Genomic DNA, 21,224 nt, shown 5'->3' with positions numbered 1-21,224 from the left:
ATCTTATGCATTCTTTATGCAAATGTTTGATGTTTTGATACATTTTACTTTGAATTCTACTTTATTCACTCATTTCAGAAGCTACCCACTGGATGGTCTGCACCCACCTCAACAGGAACGGCCGTCGTCTGCATGTGTGTGTACTGTGGCAGGTAGGCTCCTTGCATAGCTGATGTGGCAGGCATGTACTGAAAGGGAGAGTAAGGTCAGGATGGGCCATGGTAAACCACGCAAAATTCAGAGTAGCTGGGGAATGCTGAGATGGATATAAAGTATTTGGACGTCTCAAAAAAGAAATTTAAATGGACTACTCTCAAAGATTAGTTAGTGCTTTAGTAAGCACAGGGAAGCAAAGTCAGTATTTTTAACTTCTTGAATTTGTCAAACAAACAAACAAACAAAAAACCAGATGTTTCTTTGGATTTCCTAACAAAGAAGCATTACAGGTAAAATCGTTAGTTTCTCATTCTCAATAATTTAATGTCACTAAAATTATTTTAGAAAAGTTTGTCATTTTCTAGGAGCTTCCCAAAGTGGTAGGTGCAACTGTTTCTTTAGATGGAAACCAAGGTGTGGATGACTTACAGACCTTTAACAGATCCCTGTAGACTGGGCCCAGGAGCATAGCTTTCCTGATGCCAACAGTCACCATCTCCCAGAGGCAGAAAGAATTGTTAGTCTCAGGACTGTGTGTGTGGCTGTGGCTTAGCCTTCACAAGAAGTAGTGGCTGGTTTTGAGTGTAAGAAGGGAAAACATGTCATCTTTTGATCTTTTAAGCCACCACAGATACAAGCTGAAGCACATGCCTTTAGCCATCTCTTATGATATAAACTCAACATATACCGACCTGGAAGCTGATCTCATACAGCTCAACCTCATTACCCAAATGAGTCCCATGGACTCTGGAGAAATAAGTCACTATAGGAGTCATGATTGAGTTTTCCTAAATTCCATAAAAGAACTGGGAAAACATTTCCTGCCTTCAACACCATTTATCATCTTCATCTTTTGCTTCATGAGATCAGAGCTTCAGGACACTGGTTTTAAAAGTGAGACGAGGCCGTGAGTGCTGTTTTTTGACAAAAGACAGAAACCCACGGAATAGACTTTCAGCTCTTCAGTTAATCAAGAAATAACAGTACTACTCTGTAGAAAGCAATGTGGGGTGGCAATGAGAGAAGATCAGACCAATCTTGTCTTCTGAGAGCCTGTGACTGGACTGGGAAGACACAGGCTGCATTAATTTATTTGTGGAGGCACATGATATTAAGGTGCCACCTACTGTTCCGGTGCTGCCTAGTGAAAGATGACTCATCTGCTGGGCCAGAGGGCTGATCATGGACGCGGGCTGTAGTGACATGGTGTGCTCCATCGAGGGAGTTAGCACGGCACCCTGGAGAGACAAGGCACAAACAGTGTGAGACAAACCGAGGGAGAGTTAAGATTCTGAAAATCACTTTTTGCAAAGGAAATCCCTTTGTTGAGGAATATTAAGCAAAAACAACCTCCCTAAAATGTGCAGGTGGTATCATAAACAATTGCCTCAAATCTAGATTGCTTTTCCTGAGAATTTCTATGAGGGTAGGGGAAATGGTATTTTGGCAAACACTTCACAGAAGTCATGTGTTGTTAAGCTCATCCTTTCCCTAACTGTAAAGCAGTCCAGCCCAGCAGGAGGAGCTATCCCAGAAACACAAGTTACGTATGGGTTAGTGGGCATGTGTTACATATACATGTGTGGATCTGTGGGTGTACACACAAATATAAATATATGTACATCACACAATGCAGAGACACCCATATATCACAGAGAGCTCTTCTGTGTTATCACCTAACCCTGTTTATTTGATTTTTTTGGTCAAAGGTCATCTCAGTATGTCTTGTTCAGACCTGTTATCCCTGGACTTCTGCTTCACAACCACCTCACTGTAAATTACAGTGTCCACTGTAGGAGGGATCCTGGGACAAATTCCCGACTCATCTTAAGGTCAACAGTCTAGTTCTTTTCCTAAGCAGCTGATCCATTTTTATCTTATAAATACTGTGAACTGTCTTGTTTTTCAGGATTCCTATTTTGCAATGATTCCTAGAAAGCTTAGCTTCAAATCTGTCACCTTCTCGTGCCAAATGTGCAGGTCACTGTGATCATTCTTAGCCTTGTTTATGATTGTGTTCTCTACCCTTATTTTTCTACTTTCTAAGCCTGTTTTGCTTCAATAAACTGGATTTTGTGTATCTTTAAAAAACACATTAATATTTATGTAACGTGCATAAAGCTCATTTTTAATGTATATAATGTACACACATTAGAACAATCATTTAAGTTACTTAAGAAATCATATTTATTATTTAGTAAACAGACTACCACTGATCAAAATATCCTCCTTTATTTTGAACTTTATGTCTGCATTAAACAATTTAGGAGTATTGTAAAAAAAAATTAGCTCCTCAACTGAAGGATCTCCCACTGAGCTGGACCGTGTAAGAAAACAATATCTTCTCTCATGTAGAACATATTTTAAATTCTTACAGAAAATTTATTGTCCACTATTAATGTGTCTTAAGGCAAAAGTACACAGATATTTTACAATGAACTTATAGATTTTCATCTTCCATGTTTAAAATTTATCAAGTCCTGCATCACTTTTGGGAATGGTTTGAAGCACAGACAGCTTTCTTGTAAAACACAAGGCCACTAAGATAAAAAACTTACAGGGTGCTGTAGGATGTATGGTTGAGGTTGCATCCAGGAAGGACTTTGCACCTAGCAAAAGGAGGGTTTTGAAAGAAACATTGATTTTCATTGTAATAATTACCTAGCTCTCTAAAATTCTTTTTAATCATGTTAAAAAAATCTACAGAAGGAAAGTAAAGAAACAATACTATCAATGATTACACAGATTAAGGCAGTTAAGAGTTCTTGGCAAGCTGGTCACTCTGAATGGGATGAAATGATTATTTAGAACCAATTTCTATTTACCCACATAAGCAGTATTTACTGAGTATCAGGCACAGAAGAGAAAAAGGTGAACAAGATATGGGCCTCACTTTCAATAAATTTAAATAACTCAAACAAATTAGTGAAGAGTGTTAAGGTATGAACTGGCTGCTTTCAGCATATGGATGAATGAAGATTAATTCCAGCATATCTTACAAGAAACTAACCTTTACACAGTATGGGGTTATTTAATAAGAATAAGCAAATTCAGCTTATTTTGATACCCAGGACATCAGGTTTCAGAAGTCTTGTATGGTGGTCAACCATTTCTAGTCAGTGTGGAAAAACATATTAGAAATCCAGACATGGAAAATTGAACTTCAGTAACTATTTCCTGCCATCTACAATTAAAAGGGCATCTACACAGTGCACCCTCTGAACTGAGATATAAAAGGTAAGGGGCAGGCGTTGTGGCAGGAAAGCACATGTGGTCTGCCACTTAAGGTAAGAGCCCACCTGTCCATTTCTTGATGCCCAGGGCTTTCCAGAGTCTATGTAATTTAAAAATAAATTTCAGTTTCCAATTCTTAGCAATACAACCCTTCTGTAGCCTATCTCCCAGTGTTAACTTTAGAGATGCTACAGACAAGATATGGGAAGAGTCATGGGGGAAGAATGCATTGTGATTTACCTTGATAGCAGAGCCCCGATACTTGCTTTCTCTGGGTTCCTTTGCCACCTAAGGCAGACCAAAGTTAAGTGCTTCTGCCTTGTCAACATTTCAGTTATCTGGACTGCAGCCTTTCCCCATTGGGATACTGGTGGTTTTCTGCAGAAGCCAGTTTCTCAAATCCAAATGCCCAGCATATGGCGGTTTAGTGGAGAAAGGCCCATTCCACAGAGTGTAGAGCCCTTACATGATAAATTATGGGAAGGCAAGCAGTTCCTTATGGCCCTCAGTTTGGGCCAGATGCCCATTTTATTTATGCTCCAGTAGTCTTAAACTAATTGCTTATAGCATTATGGGGTTAGGGAACTATGACATCTAATCCAATTTTCTTTCTTAAGTAGCAAATCAGCTGCTGTCAATTTCTATTCCTCAATGTTCCCTAATTATAAAATGGGAATAATAATCTATGATCAATGAACTCTCTACCCATGTTTCTTAACCTCTTCTGAATCATGGAGCCCTCAGAAAACCTGATGAAAGAAGTAGACTCTCCTGATTCTCAACTAATTGCTCTTGTGCATGTATATAAACACGCGCACGTGTGCACGCACACACACACACACACACACACACACCACTTTGCAAACAGCTAAAGGGGATCGTAGATTGTAGATCACTTAACTAGTGTGTCTACTGATCCTACCTGGTCCCTGAATGTATGGGGTTAAGAATCTATCTGAGAGGCTAGGGCACTGAGTGTCAGGCAAGTGGATTGGAATTCCACGTGTCTTAGAACAATACAGAAAGCCCAGTAGAGGAAACCAGATCTTCAAAATGATACATTATTTCCAGCTAGCCATATCAAACTAATTACCAACATTGGCCTTCCAATATTTTGTTCTATGAAATTATTCTGAAATTCATATTGCTTTTATATTAAAGAAGAAGTAGTAAAGAGATGCTTCAGCAGCTGGAACAGCTATAGCAACACAGATCGATATCAATATGCACAATCTTTCATTTTTCTAAGAGGAAACTCCTACTTTTAGTGATACATAAATGGCAGATGTCAAAGTGCAAATAGTTAAAGATTACCTTTTAATATCAGATGTACGCAATGTTTATTAGGGCAGATCTCATTGAGCCTTACAGACTCATGGAAATGATAGAATCTTAAGTCTTAAAAAATTAAAGCAGCATTAAGTGAGTGAATACTACACCTACCAGATTAAAGCATCAGGATAAATAATATAACAACCCAGGGAGCATAAAGAAATAATACTTAGTGACAATTCAAAGGAAGGGGCTTAGAACTTAAAAGTTAAGGAAGGTGGTAACTACTGCTCTAAAACTTCAGTTTTAGCACATCTAATCACTTCTATTATTCAGTTATTTATTTTTACTTTTTTTTTTTGGTACCAGGGATTGAACTCGGGTCCTTGCACTTGCAAGGCAGGCCACCGAACCACTGAGCTAAATCCCTGGCCCAATTTATTTTACTTTAGGAAGAACTAGCTTTAATATTGGCTTATATTGACTAATCTATTATTTTAAAAGTACAATTAATATACCTTACTATCAGCCAGCTATTAAAGATGATAATAACCACAGCTTATAGTTCAAATGATATGGCAGGTTCTGTGCAGAGCTCTTTAGGTAGTCAGTCTTGTTCAGTTCTTTTAATTCTCTTAAGCTTATGAGATAGGAACTATTATTATCCCCATTTTAAAGAGGAAGTAAGTGAGGCTTTTAGAAGTTAAATAACACAGCTTGTAGATTAGATATTGTAGTCCCATAACCCTAGGAATTAGGACTACAGCATCCAATTTGTTTTAAAAAGAATACACAAGTTTAGTTTAGTCACACAGGATCCGAACAGTCAACAGAAGAGAAGTGAACACAGGCAGGAACTGAACTCCATCCTGATGCCCAGGTGGGGCATGGCAGTGGGCCGGCTGAGGGCCTGGTACGGAAAGGAGGAAAGCTTCGTGCAGGCCTCTGGGTACAAGGAGAGAAGGAGCACACTTTGCCGTACGGTGAGGCCAGTGTTAAGGACATGAGTTTTGTGAAACTTTCTCAGTTGGAAATCTCTTTTAAGGTAAAGTCCCCTCATAAAACAACACAAACAGGAAGGTCCTACCTTTTCCTTTTTTGGGAGGCAGGGCGCCGATCTCATCATTGCTCACTTAATGACCCTTGACAGAGAAATACCTTTGTGTGCTAGCAAGTTTACTGGTTCTTGGATCAGTTCTTGCTAATGAATAAGAACAGGAAAGGCACACACCTACTTTGTATTTTGCCTAACTTCAATTGTCTGAATTTTTAATTTTGGGGACACATGGTATCCAAAAACAGCTTACGGTGGAGGAAATATGCAGGTTCACATGAATTCTGAAGTGCTATGATTCTAAGGAATGACAAGAGACAACCATTTTCCCGGCTTTACATTTTTCAATACACAAAAGCAAATTACTCTGCCAGATTAAAAAGTAGCTTATTCTAAATTGGGTATGCAAGCTGCATAAAATTTGACTTAAATTTTGTTATAAATGTTCAGAGTTTTAAGACATGAAAATGCAGCAGAGAATCACAGGGCACAAGCTGTTACACTGCAGATGAATCCTAAAGGTACAAACCTGGTAGGCAGATACAGGAGATGCAATATAGGGTGTAAGAGAAGTTTGAGTGATCATTCGATTTGTAGCAATACTGTATGGTGAAGGATAAAATCTAGAACAAACACAAAAGCCTTTATTAAGTAATCCTTTAAATAGAATAATTCATGGAACAAATGTCTGATATTTTCCACCTTCATTTTCCCTCAAGCCACTATATGTTTATGTTAACGACATACCCGTTCTGTATAGCAGCTGTAGTTGGGTCATAAGTGAGTGTCATACCAGCCTACAGAGAAGAGAAGAAAACATAAATGTTCATTTAGAAAGGTGTGATTCAAAAACTCCACTTTTTAAGAGTCACTGTAGCAGAAGACAGTATCATTTGATAAAGTGGGAGTTTCTGTTAGCCAAATATAATTATAAACTCAGTAACAGAATTAAGCTCTAAGCCCATTCTGTCCTGCATAGTAGCCATTAGCCATAGGTAGCTATCTAAAATTAAATAGAAAATTCAATCCCTCCAGGGGAATAGCTACATTTCAACTGCTTAGGTGGCCACTTGTAGCTAGTGGTTATCATTGGACATTACAGATTCTAGAACATTTTCTCAAGAAATCCTAGGATCTGAATGTTACTTACTTACTTATTTATTTTTTGGTATTGGGGATTGAACTCGGGTCCTTGCGCTTGCAAGGCAGGCCACCGAACCGCTGAGCTAAATCCCTGGCCAAATTTTTGTGTTTCTTTTTTGAACATTATTTATTTTTAATGAAATAATTTACTGAAATAAATATAGAGAAGTAGAGGACCAATATTTTATAAAAGACTGAAGGTTAAAAATGACACAAAAGAATGAGATTTAAAAACATACAAAAAAACCACCAAAACCTAAAAACTCCCTCAATGACAGTTATATAAGGCTATTTAGAATACTTTTTGAATGTTATAAATGTAAACCTCTCTAAAAGGTTATATATAAACCAGGACAATAAAGAATAACCCAAACAGGGCCCGGGCATTTTAGCTCAGTGGTGCTGTACCTGCCTTGAAAGTGCAAGGTCCTGAGTTCAATACCCCGGGACCGAAAAAAAAAAACACACCAAAAAACCCCCAAACCAAACCAACAAAAACCCCAAATATTCATGTATTTGGATAGATACTTTTAGAACCCTTTTCCCTAGTCATTGCTAGCTGGTAAACATAGCAGTGACCAGCCACTATCTGTTCATCTGGAGAATCATCACTCTTCAGTGCCATATACACTGCAAAGGATTTCCGTCTGACATCCCTTAATCGTAACGTACCAATGTGAAGAAGGTTTAATCTCGGCACCTATTTCAGAAGCCAAGGCAGGATGTGCAACTGTTCAGGGGAGGTTTTGAGAGCATACCCACACTGAAATTTCAAGAAAGGACTTACAAGTCTCACCTCTCCTTCTCTGTGCCAGGGTCTTCCATTAGGGATGTATTTGTTTGGGTTCTGTCTTTTCTTCTGTCCTCCATCTGCAAACTTGCACAATAATGGTTCAGTGGGAGCTGAATAAACAGGGAAAAATAATATACAACAGCAATTATATGTGTGTGGATGACAAAATGTAATGGGATTTCTTTCTTAATAGAAGTAGTGTTAGTACTATGAGTGAACTGATAGAACACCTTATCATCAAAGCTTTCTCAGACTCTTATAAAATTACCCACAGGTAAAAAGACAATATAGAATACTATACTAGTTATTATTTCCACACCAGAGTGTCATGACATTTAAAGAACCTTTAAAAGAGCCATTTTGTTTAGGAAGCAAAGGAATCTTCTGATCCACTTCAGTGCTTTATGTGCTTCTTTTTATTCTGGGCCCTCTACAATTCCACCTCTACACAGCCACCAAAATAACCTTCAAATGAAAATAGGACTGAACCATCCTCTCCTCCCCCACTTAACACACTACCCTAGTGTCCCACTATAATTCCCGGGAGACCCCACTTATCACAGTAGAAAGCAACTTCCCATTTATATAGCTTACACCATATTTTTATTTGGAGCATTTATAACACAGAGTGTGGTTAGTTTCTTATCTCCCTTGTCTGTTTCATCGTCATTGCATCCCCAGTACGTAGGTGACAGGCACTGTGACTACACCCTGGCTGAATCAAGGTATGAATTTAAATAGGTCTCATTTGTTTGTCTGGGCACACAGCAGCGGAGGTAAATGTTAGTGAGAAAGCCATAAACACCTGCACATCTATTTAAAGGTCTTTCTGTGCCTGGTGGTGGTGTTTTCTTATCTATCCACTGCACAAAATGATCCAAAGAAAAACTTAAGAAGCGAACATAGAAAAGCAGAAGATGCAGAGACTTGTTAAAAGGTATAGTTAAGGGGGAGAAAAAAGGCACAGGCAGAACAACAGCCACCTGTAACTTTTCCTTTTCTATGATGGAAACAGTGGCGTATTCCTTCCTGAAAGTTGTGAATTTTTCTTATGTTTCCAGTTAATGTAATAAAGGCACTCACACCTTCCTGTCTGGTTCCCACATTCAGTCCTTTGTCTACTGCAGAACCATGATTACTACTTTCAAGTTTTGTTTCAAAGTTAAATAACCATGAAGAGAAAAATATTACTTGTGGAAAACTTACTCCTTTCTTCTTTGCCTCTTATTATCCTAATTCATCTCTTATTTTATATCACCATTACCCACCCACTAATGACAGGGTGGAAGCAATAGTGTCTCTCAACACTTCTCTGCCAAAAAGGAAAACAAAACAGAGCACAGAACTGTAACTCCTTCTTGGTGAGCTGTCTAGGCTGTTGTGCAGCACTCTCTTCTGTGAACCACACCAGAGGGATGTGTTAGGGTGTGACACACACTGTGGAATGGCGATTGTACTACACATACGCTGTGGTTTGCTCTCCCTATGGTTCATGTTGGGAGCCTGGTTCCCAGTGAAGCAGGTTAAGAGGTGGGGCCTAGTGGTAGGTCCTTAGGTCACTGGGGCATACCTTCAGAAAAAGTGAAGATAGGGCTGGGGAATGTAGCTCAAGGGCGCTGCGCCCACCTTGCAAGCTTAAGGACCTGAGTTCAGTCCCCGCTAACCAAAAAAAAGAAAAGAGAAAGTGAAGACAGTTCTACAAAGAGCAAGCCCAACCCTTGAACTGCTCTGGCTTCCCTTTGCAACGTTTCTCTCATGGGCCACCTGCGATGTGGTCCTTAATGAAGCCAGATTGGTGCCTTTGAACTTTCAGAACTGTGAGTTAAATAAACTTCTCTTTATAAAGTTATGCAGCCTCAGGTACTATGTGACAGTAATAAAAATGAATTAGAACACAAGGTATAGGGTGTTCACAGTAAAAATGTTAGGTGTCTGGGAGAACACCAGCAAGCCTTGTCCCTACCACTACAAAGTATCTGTTTATTTAACTTCGGACTCCAGCCTTCTCTATCAGAGGCTTTCCTAAATAAAGAACTTCTGTGTAAGGCAAACTGTTATGATGTGAGATGGACTGAAGCCAAATCTCAGAAGGCAAGTGAATTACACAATTTGTCTAACAGAACAGGTGTTGACTCCTGAAAATGTCTACCTGCACCAACAATCACAGAAGGTATGACGAAACCAAGAAAACCTTCTAATCACTGATGCTTTTGATTTTACAACTGGATCATTAAGGAACATTTGGAAAGTAGGGCTTAGAATATAGCATGCCAACAGGACAAGATAAAGGATAAACCCTTCTTAGAGTGAGGACTTAGCACATCTGCAGTTCTCCCAAGTAACTCATCTTTGTAGGCAACTAAACAAATGCAGTGCTTAAAATTCCAGTAGGGAAACTCCCATTATTCTCTGGGCCAATGTCTAGGCGTGCATGAGAGCATACCTCTCAGAAGGGCTCAGAGGGTGCCTCACCCTGATGACTGAGGACAAATAGTGATCTCAGGCGGACAGAGACAACATCTTACTTTCTGCAGATCTAGCAGGGTCGTTACAATACTTAGTGTCCTCTCCAGTGACATTTGAGGTTATAAGCTTTTTACACTTAGTCCCATTAGGCAGGACAGAGTAAAATAAACCCCGAGGAGCTGGCACTTTGTGGGTGTTCACCATGAGACACTTAGAGGATTTCTAAAAACCAGCTGGCAGACCAAAATTTAACTTTTTGGGGGGGAAGAAGGACTTTGCTTGGTTCAACAAGTGATATAAACTTTTCATTCATTAGAGTAACTGCTTCCAGAGAAAAATGGACCAAGTTGTATTCATTCTGGAAGTTCACACTGGGCTGTGAAGGCAGGCAGATGTGAATGAAAGCAGGCAGGTAGTAAGGCCCAGTGCACACTGAAGTGCAGTGTTTGCTGAAAGGCCAGGGTCCCTCTCTAGGGATGTACATCCAATACACACTCACTCATCTAGATGCTGCCCTGTCAGAGAAAAAAAAAAAAATCCCAGGTGACAACAAAGCCTGTGAAAAATGCACAGTGGTAAGCTAAACACCAAGTGAGGAGAGCATGTTTGTAAATACATCATTAAAAAAATACATGGGGCAGGATATAGTTAAATCTTTCAAAAACGAAAGACTTCAAAATTACTACATCATTTTATGTTCTCATCAAGATTTTTCTCCCCTCTAACAGCAAAAAGGCAAGCAGTTAAAAGCATGTGTACTAGCAGGTATCCCTTATCTTTGGCAAGCAAGATTCTTATTTTAAAGGATTGTAGTAGGTGAAATGATACACATTTCATGTTTTTTAATGGCTTCTTGTTTCAAATGAAATAAGTGCCCTAGTATTCCACATGAAGCAATATAAAATTCTAACTATTTTTTTTCTGTGAAAATTCTCCTTGGTTTATTTAACAGTGGAAATTTTTGTTAAATGTCTACTATGTGCCAGGAACACAGGAGCTGGCAGTGTAGTGGTGGATAAATTAGTCTCCATTCTTCTGTGGAGCTTGCACCTCAATGAACATGAGAATGTACCAGATGCTATGAAAACTTACGTACTTATTTATAGGACAGAGTCTCTGACCACAGATGTCTCTCTGACATTAATACTGAAAATCACTTCTATGATGCCTACTTTGAGTAGCCAGAATGTACACAACATGATCTCCCACAAGTCACCTCACTTACTGAACTGAGCAGCCCTAAGGACTTAGAGCTCCCTGTAGCTGCAACAAGATGGACCTTCTGCTCATGTCCAAAATGAAGTTTCCCAGTGCCTTTCCCCATCTGATGCTGATAGTGGTAATAGATGGAGACTGTTCCTTCTAAACTCCCATTTTTCTAGCTGTGCAGTATTTCATCTTAATCAACAGTCTAAGAAATATAGACTGTCCTTGACAGAGTTGTTCCGTCAATTTTGGAATATCAGTCCACTCAGCAACTGTGTTAGTTTTTGTTAATGTTGGCTACTTAAAATGGGTTCAGCTAACATATGTAAGGAACTACCTGGGCTTCGCATTTTAAAAATTCCAACCTAAGAATCCAATAAGTATAAGGTGTGATCAAATATACAGAGAATGTTTAAATAAAAAAATTACTACTATAAAAGACACATTGCCATTAACTCCCCTTAAAATACCCCACCCCCTGCTTCAAATACATTTATGCCTTCATTCTTGCTACTTTCTGAAGAAGTTCTGGAATATGTCTTTCATGTATTTACAAGATGTGATCAAAGATACGGTGAATGCTGCTGCTAGGTGCCATTCAACGAGCAGCAATCTTGGGAAACATTACAGTGTCTCTTCTTCCCCTTTATCTGGCACCACGCAACTTGTGGCTCCTTCTCAAAGTCAAAATGACCATGAAAGGCAAACATTTCGAGTCAGTCCAGGACAAGACAACCACCACAGTGCAACTACAGATACGAGAGAGGGCTTCCAGAACTGCTTCAGAAAGTGGCAAGAATGGTTGGATAAGTGTGCTCAAAGTAAGAGGGAGTATTTTGAAAGGGATTAATGGCAAGTATCTTTTACTCTCAAAAACTTTGAAAAATTTAACTTTTCACAGTATTTTGATCATATCTTATATACATTTTTTTATGTGCATGGCGTTGCTTCCTGTTTTAGTCTCTTCTGTTTCTAATGAAATTCTGCTCCTTTACCAAGCATTAGCACAGTTACAGCCACTGTTTGTAAACATTTCCTTCTAGGCCAGCTTTGTTAGGATTTGGTCTCCTCTCCTTTCCTTCCCCTTTCACGGTATTTCCAGTTTCTACCTAGTTTGAGGAGAGAGTAATACTTGCAACTTGTTCATATGTTAGCTTTGTTTCTGCTGGGTGTGATCAATGGTGACAGCAATTCCCTGAAGGCAGTGCCATCACGAGCCTGGAACAGTACTCAAGGCCTCTGAGGGTGAAACACTGCCACGTCTCTAGTTGTGGTCCTTGTCACTTTTTAAAATGAGACTTTCTTTTGTGGTATAGAATCTCTTCAAGGTTTGGATCCACAAGAGAGCCTTTGCCCATCAACCACCCGGGACTGCTCTAGCACTTCTACTTCCCTGGAAATGATCCCTTATTAGTGATGACTCTGCAGCACATCTTACGATATGAACACTTAGGTCCTGTTCTTCTGTAACAGTGGGTGAGGGACATGTGAGCAGATAACAAACAGTCTTAAAGATACAATCTCAAGGTACTAGGAGCATGATCTTTAAGCACAGTTATCCCTTGGTACCTGCTGGGGATTGGTTCCAGGACATTCAAGTACCTTAGATAAAAGTGAATATTTGTACAAAACTTTTACATATCCTCTCATATATCTAAATCATCTTGAGATTACTTACAACGTATAAGAAAATGTAAATGCAATATAAATAGTTGTTGTACTGTATTCGCTAGGGAATACCGACAAACAAACAAGGTTGTATGTGCTCAGTACAGATACAACTTGTTTTCCTGAATAGCTGTGATCTATGAGTTACTAAATCAGCAGATGTGGAACCTGTGAATATGGAGGGCCAACTATATTTTGTGCTAGAGCTGCCAACATTTTTTAAAATAGAGTAACAATGTTTAGGACAAATATTGAGGGATGAATTGGGTAATAAAAACCTTTGAAAAATGTCCAGGTCTTTTCCTAAAATTTTAATCCCCTGTCCCCATATCTTCTGTCTCTTGGAATGGGACAAGCCCTAGCCATATCACTAACACAGAGAACTAGGAAATGTGGGTACAAGAAGTTTTCAAGTCCTGTTGGGCATATACCCAATCTGAGTAGCCAAAGGAACACCAACAGCGACACAAGGTGAGCATCCTGCCAGCAGTCACAGTGCACGCCACTGGAGCTACTCCATGATATGGACCAAGCTTTATGGCGCCTGGTAGAGTGATACCAACACAACAAAGAGAGGCTAAGAAGCCTCATAGCTAGGACTAGATACTAAACAAACTCTGCCCATAGCTCTCAGGGACTTCTTCAGACTCCATTAATATCATGGAGAGGTTGAGTGGGATGGGTAGGGTATTACATCCTGTAGTACTGAACACACTTCCTGACCTTAGTCCTTGGGGAGGCAGGGGTGGTGACGTATGTCTGGATAAGCAGGGTGACAAGAGCTTTTCTCAGCTCAAAGAGTTCCAGTTTACACGTCACACATATCTCTCTTCCAAGAGACTGTCCTCTCTTCCAGGAAAGTATTAGAAGAGCATTTTTAGAGACATCCCTGAATCATGATCATGACCAGTGTTTCTGCCTGGGGCATGTCTCCTAGTTTGGACATCAGTTCTATGTAACTAAAACTTTCCAGCATTTTTTTCCCCCTAACATTCACTGGGTGGAAAACTACCACCACACTATTTCCCCATCATGGAATTTTTATCAAGCAAGTATTAGGTAGTTACTGAAAACCTCTATGGAATTCACCTCGGTTGTCTCACAAAGAAATTATGGGTCCTTTCACCCTGGTTAGGGACTTTCCAAGCAAATCTGACTTACTTTACACCAGTTGGCACTTGAACAAAAGCAAATCAAAGAAGCAATGCTCCAGCATTTTCAGGAAAAAATGAGCGACTAGTTGTGGAAAGACAGAAGGAAGTATCTTAGGAACAATACTCCCCACCCCAGCAAACTATGTATACTGTACATTTAAAACATCTTCTGTAAGGAAAGATAAAGTCTCTTTAAAATATGCTAACATCAGACATGAAAGCATCAGATTTTAAAAAAGCATTTTAGAAAATATACTGCATTAAAAATTGTAATGTGGTACCTTAGATTTTTGTAGAACTCCAAATATGTTCTACATTATGCACTGTGCCCTGGGCCAGAGCAGAGAGTAGCACAGGGAAACTCAGCTGACATGGGGATCGAACGAGTGTGAGCAGGAAGGTGGGTGACTCAGGAAAAGCAAATTCGCATGTGCACAGCTGACCTCTTTCACCTAGCCACCCAGAGACTTCCTTAAGTGTGTCTTCATTAAGATGAGTTCAGTTTATTTTCAGAAAGTGTCTTTGGGGACTAGAACTAAAATGGGTTTCCTTTTTTGCTTCATAGGGGATGTTTCTGACCTGGGCGCTAACGGGGGCACTCACTGCCCCCGCCAGTGAATCAAGGCCAGCAGATTCTCTCCGAGAACTCTAGCACACCAAGACAAGAGCTGTGTCAGGATGTGACTCTAGTCTCGGCTCAAGTAGGTTACTTTTCTGTACTTGGCTTCTATTACAGGCAAACTGCCAACTGTGTAATAATCCAAGTACTCTGACAGGAACTATCCCAGATAATTCTGCTTATGCCAGCTAAACACATGCATCATTAAGTAAACCATCCTCTGACTGTATTTATGAAATGTTATGTCTGTCTAGCAATCAGCCTAAATTATTTAAACATTCAAATGGTGGCTCATTCAGTTTACCCTTGCCTGACAACATTTTTATTTTCCACCTGGTACTACTGATAATAATCAAATGTACTCCATATAACTGATGTCATATGGTAGTCATTCAGGTAATAAGAGAGGGGAGAGCAGTATTTAACAAACCAACTAGTACTCAAAGATAACTCTCATATTATGTGAACAAGCAAAGAAAGAAGTCTAGAGAAGTTGAAAACTATTTTAAATCCTTTCTGAGTTCTCAAGTGTACTGGGCACTTGTTTTGGGAAAGCTGAATCCATTACAATAGTATGCTTCCAAGTCCTGCACTGTACATTTCAAACTCAGCCTAAAGGCAGTTCAACCTCACTTATACTCGAGAAGGTACCAAAAAAGCTCTCCAAATAGCCATGGTTATTGGAATGAACTCTACATGAAATACTGTATTAGAAACCACTTGGTAACTTCTGCTGGGTGATGCACAGATTTTCAGTGCATCAGAATGAAGTGCAGCTCCTAAACCCCCCAAGAACTTGCAACTTAATGGGAACCAAGACTAATGCACAGGAAAGATCACTGTTCAGAAATGGCACAAAATTAAGTATTGATTCAGAACTTAAGAGTACAACTTGACTGCCAATTGTACCCCCTGGAGCAATGCTCAGAATGCAGATGGAACTTGTCTGTTTCTTGTGCCCCATGTGTCACTTGGCACAACTCAGAAGAAGCTGTTCTGTACTTGCTCCAGTGCTGCAGAGGGTCTTACAATCACTGACATGTGGTTTGGAAATCAAGGGTTGCTTTTTTTTTCTTCCCTTGAATGGGTGTGACCAATAGTCTGTGAACTCACTTCAAAGACAACGGTCAAAGGACATAGTCATAAAGCCCCCTGGAGAACAATGGAAACTGTGCAACCTCAATCTGCTATACCGAGATCTACTTCACCCTGGGAACCGAAAGATCTTATCTTGGAATAACACGACATCAAAACAAAGGTATCCTGGATGCTTTTTCTTCCTGAATTTTCCTTGCTGCCTGTAAGAATAAGCCAAGAAGGAAGAGATGTCATAAGCAGCCCTTCAAGGAACCTCATGCTCTGGGGTCCACAGAACACAAAGGATGACTTAGAAAAAGCCGAGAAAACCCAGTTGCACTTACAGAAGGCTCCTTGGTCTTCACTTGGGTTAGGCTAAAAACATATATTCCTTTCTCTTTCCTTTTCTTTCAATTCAAGTGCTACTGGTGGGCAAATAAAACTACCTAAAAAACAGACAGGAAGCTCTCTCATTAGGTTGAGTCCTTTGGAATATTGTCCTTCCAGGTCTTACATTTCATGCTCCAAAACTGTGCCAGTATGCAGTTCACCTTCAGATACAGCCACAGAAGCAGCGTGCTGTCGGGTTTCAGTGTTACAAGATCAAATGTAGCCTGTGGTACAGCACAGACTTACAAATTAGTCCATCTATGAAATGAAACTCAACTGGATACAGAAAATTAAAGTGATTCCTTAATCGTCATCATCAATCATTCAGTGCAGGATGAAACCCTGAAGCTACAGGAGGATAAATACTGAGCACCACTCACACGCACACAGCCTTGGAGCAACTCTCACTTCAGTGACTCCTGGCCGGAATTAATGTAACTTCAAAATACCTCAGTGCTTGCTTGTGGTGCCTGGTGTAAGAAATCAGGATGCAGGTTCTGTACAGCCTCTGTGCTCTAGAGGTGGGCCTTGACCAATACCGTATGTTACTGAAGTTCAAGGCACTGGATACCTTTACTTCAGGGTTACATATCTTTGAATATACAAACTGGGAAGGTAGCTGAACACACTACCAGGGAGGGGGGCTGTATTTGTCTGATGGGGAGATCTTGTTCTCCTGGGCTCCCCGGCAGTTGTCTACTTCAGAGGTCAGCACAAATGTCTGCTCCCCTGCATGCCTATTTGGGGGTAAATCCTGTTGATGTGGCTGATGCACTAAAATACTCCACACGCAGGTGGCACAGTAAAAGACCCGCCCCCACCTCTGTCCAACAGCGAGACCTCAAATTTAACCTTAGGATATGCACAGGTATAGGGAGAAAAGTGGGCCATTAGATGAAACACCGAAGGATTGGTAAAGACTTGCTGATTGAGATATGGACTGGGAATTAAAACTGAAGATGTTCTATATCAGGCAATGTAAGACTAAAATTATGGGGGAGAGAAGATATAAAGGAGAGGTTGTGACTCCCCCCCCACCGCCCATTTAACAATCTCAGTATCTCTCTTTTAAAGCAAGGTGAGGTGGTTTCTAAATTTTGAGACTTTCTCCCTGCTGGCAGGCAGCATTCTAGGGGCTGGCTGACAATCAGAAAGAATTTCAATTTTTCCCCCATATGTGAGCTTGTTAGGAGATAGTCCTGCCTTGGTATTATAATGTAGTAAAATTTATTCAAAGCCAACAAACATTGGTTGTTACTTAGTATAGTTCAAGCACTGTGTTGGACATGCATTTAAAAGATTCTGACTTCTAGGAGCTTCCAGTTTAGAGGGATTGACGTATGTGAACACGGTAAGTGCTGTGATACCAGTAGGCACCCTCAGGGTGCTCTGCAGACACAGTATAACCAAACTGGGTCAGAGGAGGTCCCTGAAAGGAAAATACATGCCATGAACAGAGACTTGTACCGTGAGGCAGAGACAGCCAGGTGAATGAGAACCGAATGGACTCAAGCCATTGGAAACCACAGAGAAAGGAAAAAGAAAGGAAAAAGAAATGATGCAGCGTGTGCATTGGGAATACCACTTGTTGTTCAGTACTGGAAAAGGGAAAATAAGAAGGCAGACAATGGAGAGAGACAGAATTGAAGGAAGCAAGACTCCAGTCACTTCCGGCCTTCAATGTCATGCTAGGAATCCTAGATCTTTCCTTCTGGAGGTGGAAAGGTGATTGTTAGCAGAAAAGTGAAGAAGAGGTGTATATTTTATGTAAATCTCTTTTTCTACAATCAGGAGCTGCTTGAGGGTCTTAAAACTAGACAGAGCAGGCAAATCAGGAGGCTATCATCTTGGGCTAAGTGAGTGATAAGAGGAAACTGGGAAGTGATAGGAGGAATGGTGGCAAAGAGGAGAGTCCAGAAGTGATCACAAAGAAAAGTGTAAGGATTTGAATAGTTATGTATGTGAAAGACAAAAGACAGAGTTGACTGGGGGAGTCCAATCCCCGCTTTCTGGTGCAGGGGCCTGGATGGATACTGGTTCCACAAACAAGACGAAGAAGACAGGGTCAGATGGAGTGGGAGGTGGGGGTTGTATAATTTAGTTTTGGAGAGGATGAACATAGGGAGTCTGAGGCTAGGCAGCCTGATACTCAGGGGGAAAAGCTAGGGCAAGAGATGAATATCTCTGAGCAACCTTAACTACTAGTGGAAGCCTTGAGAATAGATTAATTCTATTAGAATTGTGAGCCAAAAATGGAATTCAGGAAAATACCAAAAAATTAAGAGCAGATCAAAGAAACTAGTCCACAAAAGAGAAAGAATAAAAAACAGAAATGGGGGGCTAGGGATTTAGCTCAGTGGTTCCAGAGCCTGACTCACAAGCATGAGGGCCGAGTTCGATCCCCAGTACCAAAAAAAAAAAAGAAAAAAAAGAAAAAAAAAAAGAAGAAGAAAAGAAATGGGAATAAGAGAACACAATTCAAAAATGAATAAAAGACAAGCAGGTTCTAAATAAATCCGATACCGCACAGAAAGACAGTCTCTGGGTTCAATAATAAGAAGGTAAGTGTTACGGGCTCAATTGTGTTGTCCCCTCTCTACCTCCAAAACAAAAGGTTTGTGAAAGTTCTAACCCTCTAATAACTCAGAATGCGGCCTTGTCTAGAGACAGGGTCTTCAAAGATACAATGAGACCCTTAGGGTGCATCTGTATCCCGAAGATTGGTGTCCGTAGGGGAAGGGGACCTGGACCCAGAGGCAGACACACACAGAGGGCAGATGAGGAGAAAACGGCACAGGAGAGGACGCCATTGCCACGCCAGGCACAGAGGCCTGAACACGCCATTCCCTCACACCCCTGGAGGGAACCAACTTCACCTGGATCGTGGGCTTGTGGCCTCCAGAATCTGAACTGCTACATTTCTGTTGTTTAAACAACAGCTTGTGCTATTTTGTTACAGTTGCCCTAGCAAACAGATATAGTAAGTTTACCAAATGTCAACTGCATGGCCTAGGGAACGTATCAGGTTGGAGACTGCTGGGGTGTGAATAGGAAACAAGGAAGTGAAGACGAAGGAGTCGGAAAAGAACAGCGCTTAGTTTTAATTTTGATCACAAAGACTTGAATGAATTTAAACACAAATGGGGCTCTTTTTCTAAAAATTTTAGGCATAATGCAACTCATATATTCATTGAATTCTATGGTTTTAAAAATGTCTATTGTAGTTACAGTCACATTTTTTTCTTAGTATTGTTTGTACATTTTCTCTCATTTCCTCAACATTTAAGCTTTGCAGGATGTGCTGTTTTACTCTTTGAAAAAGTTTCTATTTTGTTGGGAAAAATTGAATGCAAGCAAACGAAAGACACTGAAATTAAACAAGAGGGAGGCACTAGCAGGCAGAACAAAAAAAAGGTTTTGAATCCTTGTCCTTGAGGCTTCAAGGAAGGAGAGGGGAAAGGCTGAGTGTAGATGTGAGGCCCCTTGTTGAGGGGATGCAGTGACAGCATTTCTACCTGGTGATCTCAATTCTGTTCACCACGTGGGAAGTGGAGTCACCAGCTCAGATCTAGCTAAGGGTCCATAAAGGCTGGTGACAAGGAAAACTAGAGCTGGGCAGGGAACAGGGAAGGGCAGAGTTAAGGACCAGTGGTGCTGAGGTCCTGGCAAGCTAAAGACACAGAATCTGGCACGGTGTCAAACTGCAGCTGCCAGGTGTCACAGGAGAAATGAAAGCAGACTGCTGCAGGATCAATCTAGGCAGGAGTCACTAAGGGCTGGTGTGAAGAAAACTGAAGCTGTCACTAAAGAAATGGTTCTAGTGCTCAAAAATGGGGACCAGATTTTGCAGAGATGGGAAATGGGTAAAGAAGGACCAGTAAACAGTGAAAATGGAAGGAATTCTTTTTATTTCAGGTCAGGTTTCCTGGGCAAGTGAATGTGACCTTGGCACGAAAAAGCTCCTGAGGTGTGGTGTTCTTGATAATGACAACACAGACCGAATGATGAGGGAAGATGACAAATGTGGAGTGGACACAAAGGACACAAAGGTCCAGGCACTGCCAGGATGGAAAGGTGCCACGATGCCCAATGCCCAATGATGGGAGGCTTCCTGAGGATGGTGCTGGGGTCGGTTAAAGCTGCTGCACAGCACAGGGGAAGTGGATGGTGCCGCGCTTTAGCACTGGGACTGCTACAGTCGATACTCACAAATCCAGCACCCAGAAAGGGGTAAAATGGAAAGGAAGGAATACATTTTAAAAAGGGAAATGAGCATTTTGTCCTTAAGAGCCGTCATGTGCTAAAATCTTACATAAAAGATTACTGATAAAATTTTAGACAACAAATAACATACCAGAAACTCCTGGCGGTGTCTTAATGAATTTCCCATTAAAATGACCAATTACAGCTTCGCATTTTTCTGTTGATTCCATCCTATTTGTAAGAAAAAAATATGAATATTTAGAGGTCTCTCACTTTTAATTTTGTTCTGTGCATGTACAAATATTCTTTTAGACTGGATACCAAAGAAGCTTAACAAAAATATGAATATGATAAAACCAGAGTTTATTCTTTTATTTAACTCCTTTTGTAATTCCTACAGTAAAATAACTTGTCCTAAAGTACATTCTCAATCATAAAGGAAGAAATTATATTCAGAGTGTTTAATACTAAGCATATAAGCACAATTTTAGTCTAATGTTGGAAAATCAAAATCAATTCATAATTGCTTTCTTGTGGTACTGAGTTAAAAACAACAGTTTAATATATGAGTGCATTTCCTACTTGCTAGGATATTGGTCATTTTAAAGATATTCTTTCTTTTTATGAATTTACAAAATGACAGACTGAAGAGTTATGGGAAAAGTTACTAAAAAATCACACGATGTACCTTGTATGTTTTTTTTTGCATTCATGTCAGGTTTAAAATTAAATTTGTGAAGTCAATTATGTACCTTCCTAGTCATTTTAACTTTGAAGGAGAAATTAAAG

The 21,224-nt window shown here is 40.2% G+C and overlaps 1 protein-coding gene and 1 non-coding gene across 6 annotated transcripts in view; both read right to left on the bottom strand.

Annotated features, from left to right (window-relative positions):
* Rbms1 (RNA binding motif single stranded interacting protein 1) overlaps nucleotides 1-21,224 on the bottom strand; it is a 216,717-nt gene that overhangs the window by 3,019 nt on the left and 192,474 nt on the right. For 3 of the 5 annotated variants that reach the window (XM_010606822.3, XM_010606824.3, XM_010606820.3), the window contains 7 exons: nucleotides 20,587-20,666; nucleotides 7,647-7,762; nucleotides 6,464-6,513; nucleotides 6,246-6,339; nucleotides 2,715-2,765; nucleotides 1,284-1,394; nucleotides 108-188 (listed from right to left, as the gene is read on the bottom strand). In XM_010606822.3, coding sequence (XP_010605124.1) covers nucleotides 108-188; nucleotides 1,284-1,394; nucleotides 2,715-2,765; nucleotides 6,246-6,339; nucleotides 6,464-6,513; nucleotides 7,647-7,762; nucleotides 20,587-20,666 — 583 coding nt within the window. The remainder of the gene's footprint in view (nucleotides 1-107; nucleotides 189-1,283; nucleotides 1,395-2,714; nucleotides 2,766-6,245; nucleotides 6,340-6,463; nucleotides 6,514-7,646; nucleotides 7,763-20,586; nucleotides 20,667-21,224) is intronic. The other 2 variants (XM_010606823.3, XM_010606821.3) reach the window with 1 other exon arrangement.
* On the bottom strand, nucleotides 14,713-14,843 carry LOC117283476. Its single transcript, XR_004514451.1, has one exon. It is a non-coding gene; the product is annotated as a small nucleolar RNA SNORA3/SNORA45 family (small nucleolar RNA).

This window comes from Fukomys damarensis, unplaced genomic scaffold (genome assembly GCF_012274545.1).
Source record: "Fukomys damarensis isolate Sample0158 unplaced genomic scaffold, DMR_v1.0_HiC HiC_scaffold_26, whole genome shotgun sequence".
Taxonomy (NCBI): domain Eukaryota; kingdom Metazoa; phylum Chordata; class Mammalia; order Rodentia; family Bathyergidae; genus Fukomys; species Fukomys damarensis.
This window is presented reverse-complemented; position numbering and strand designations above follow the sequence as displayed.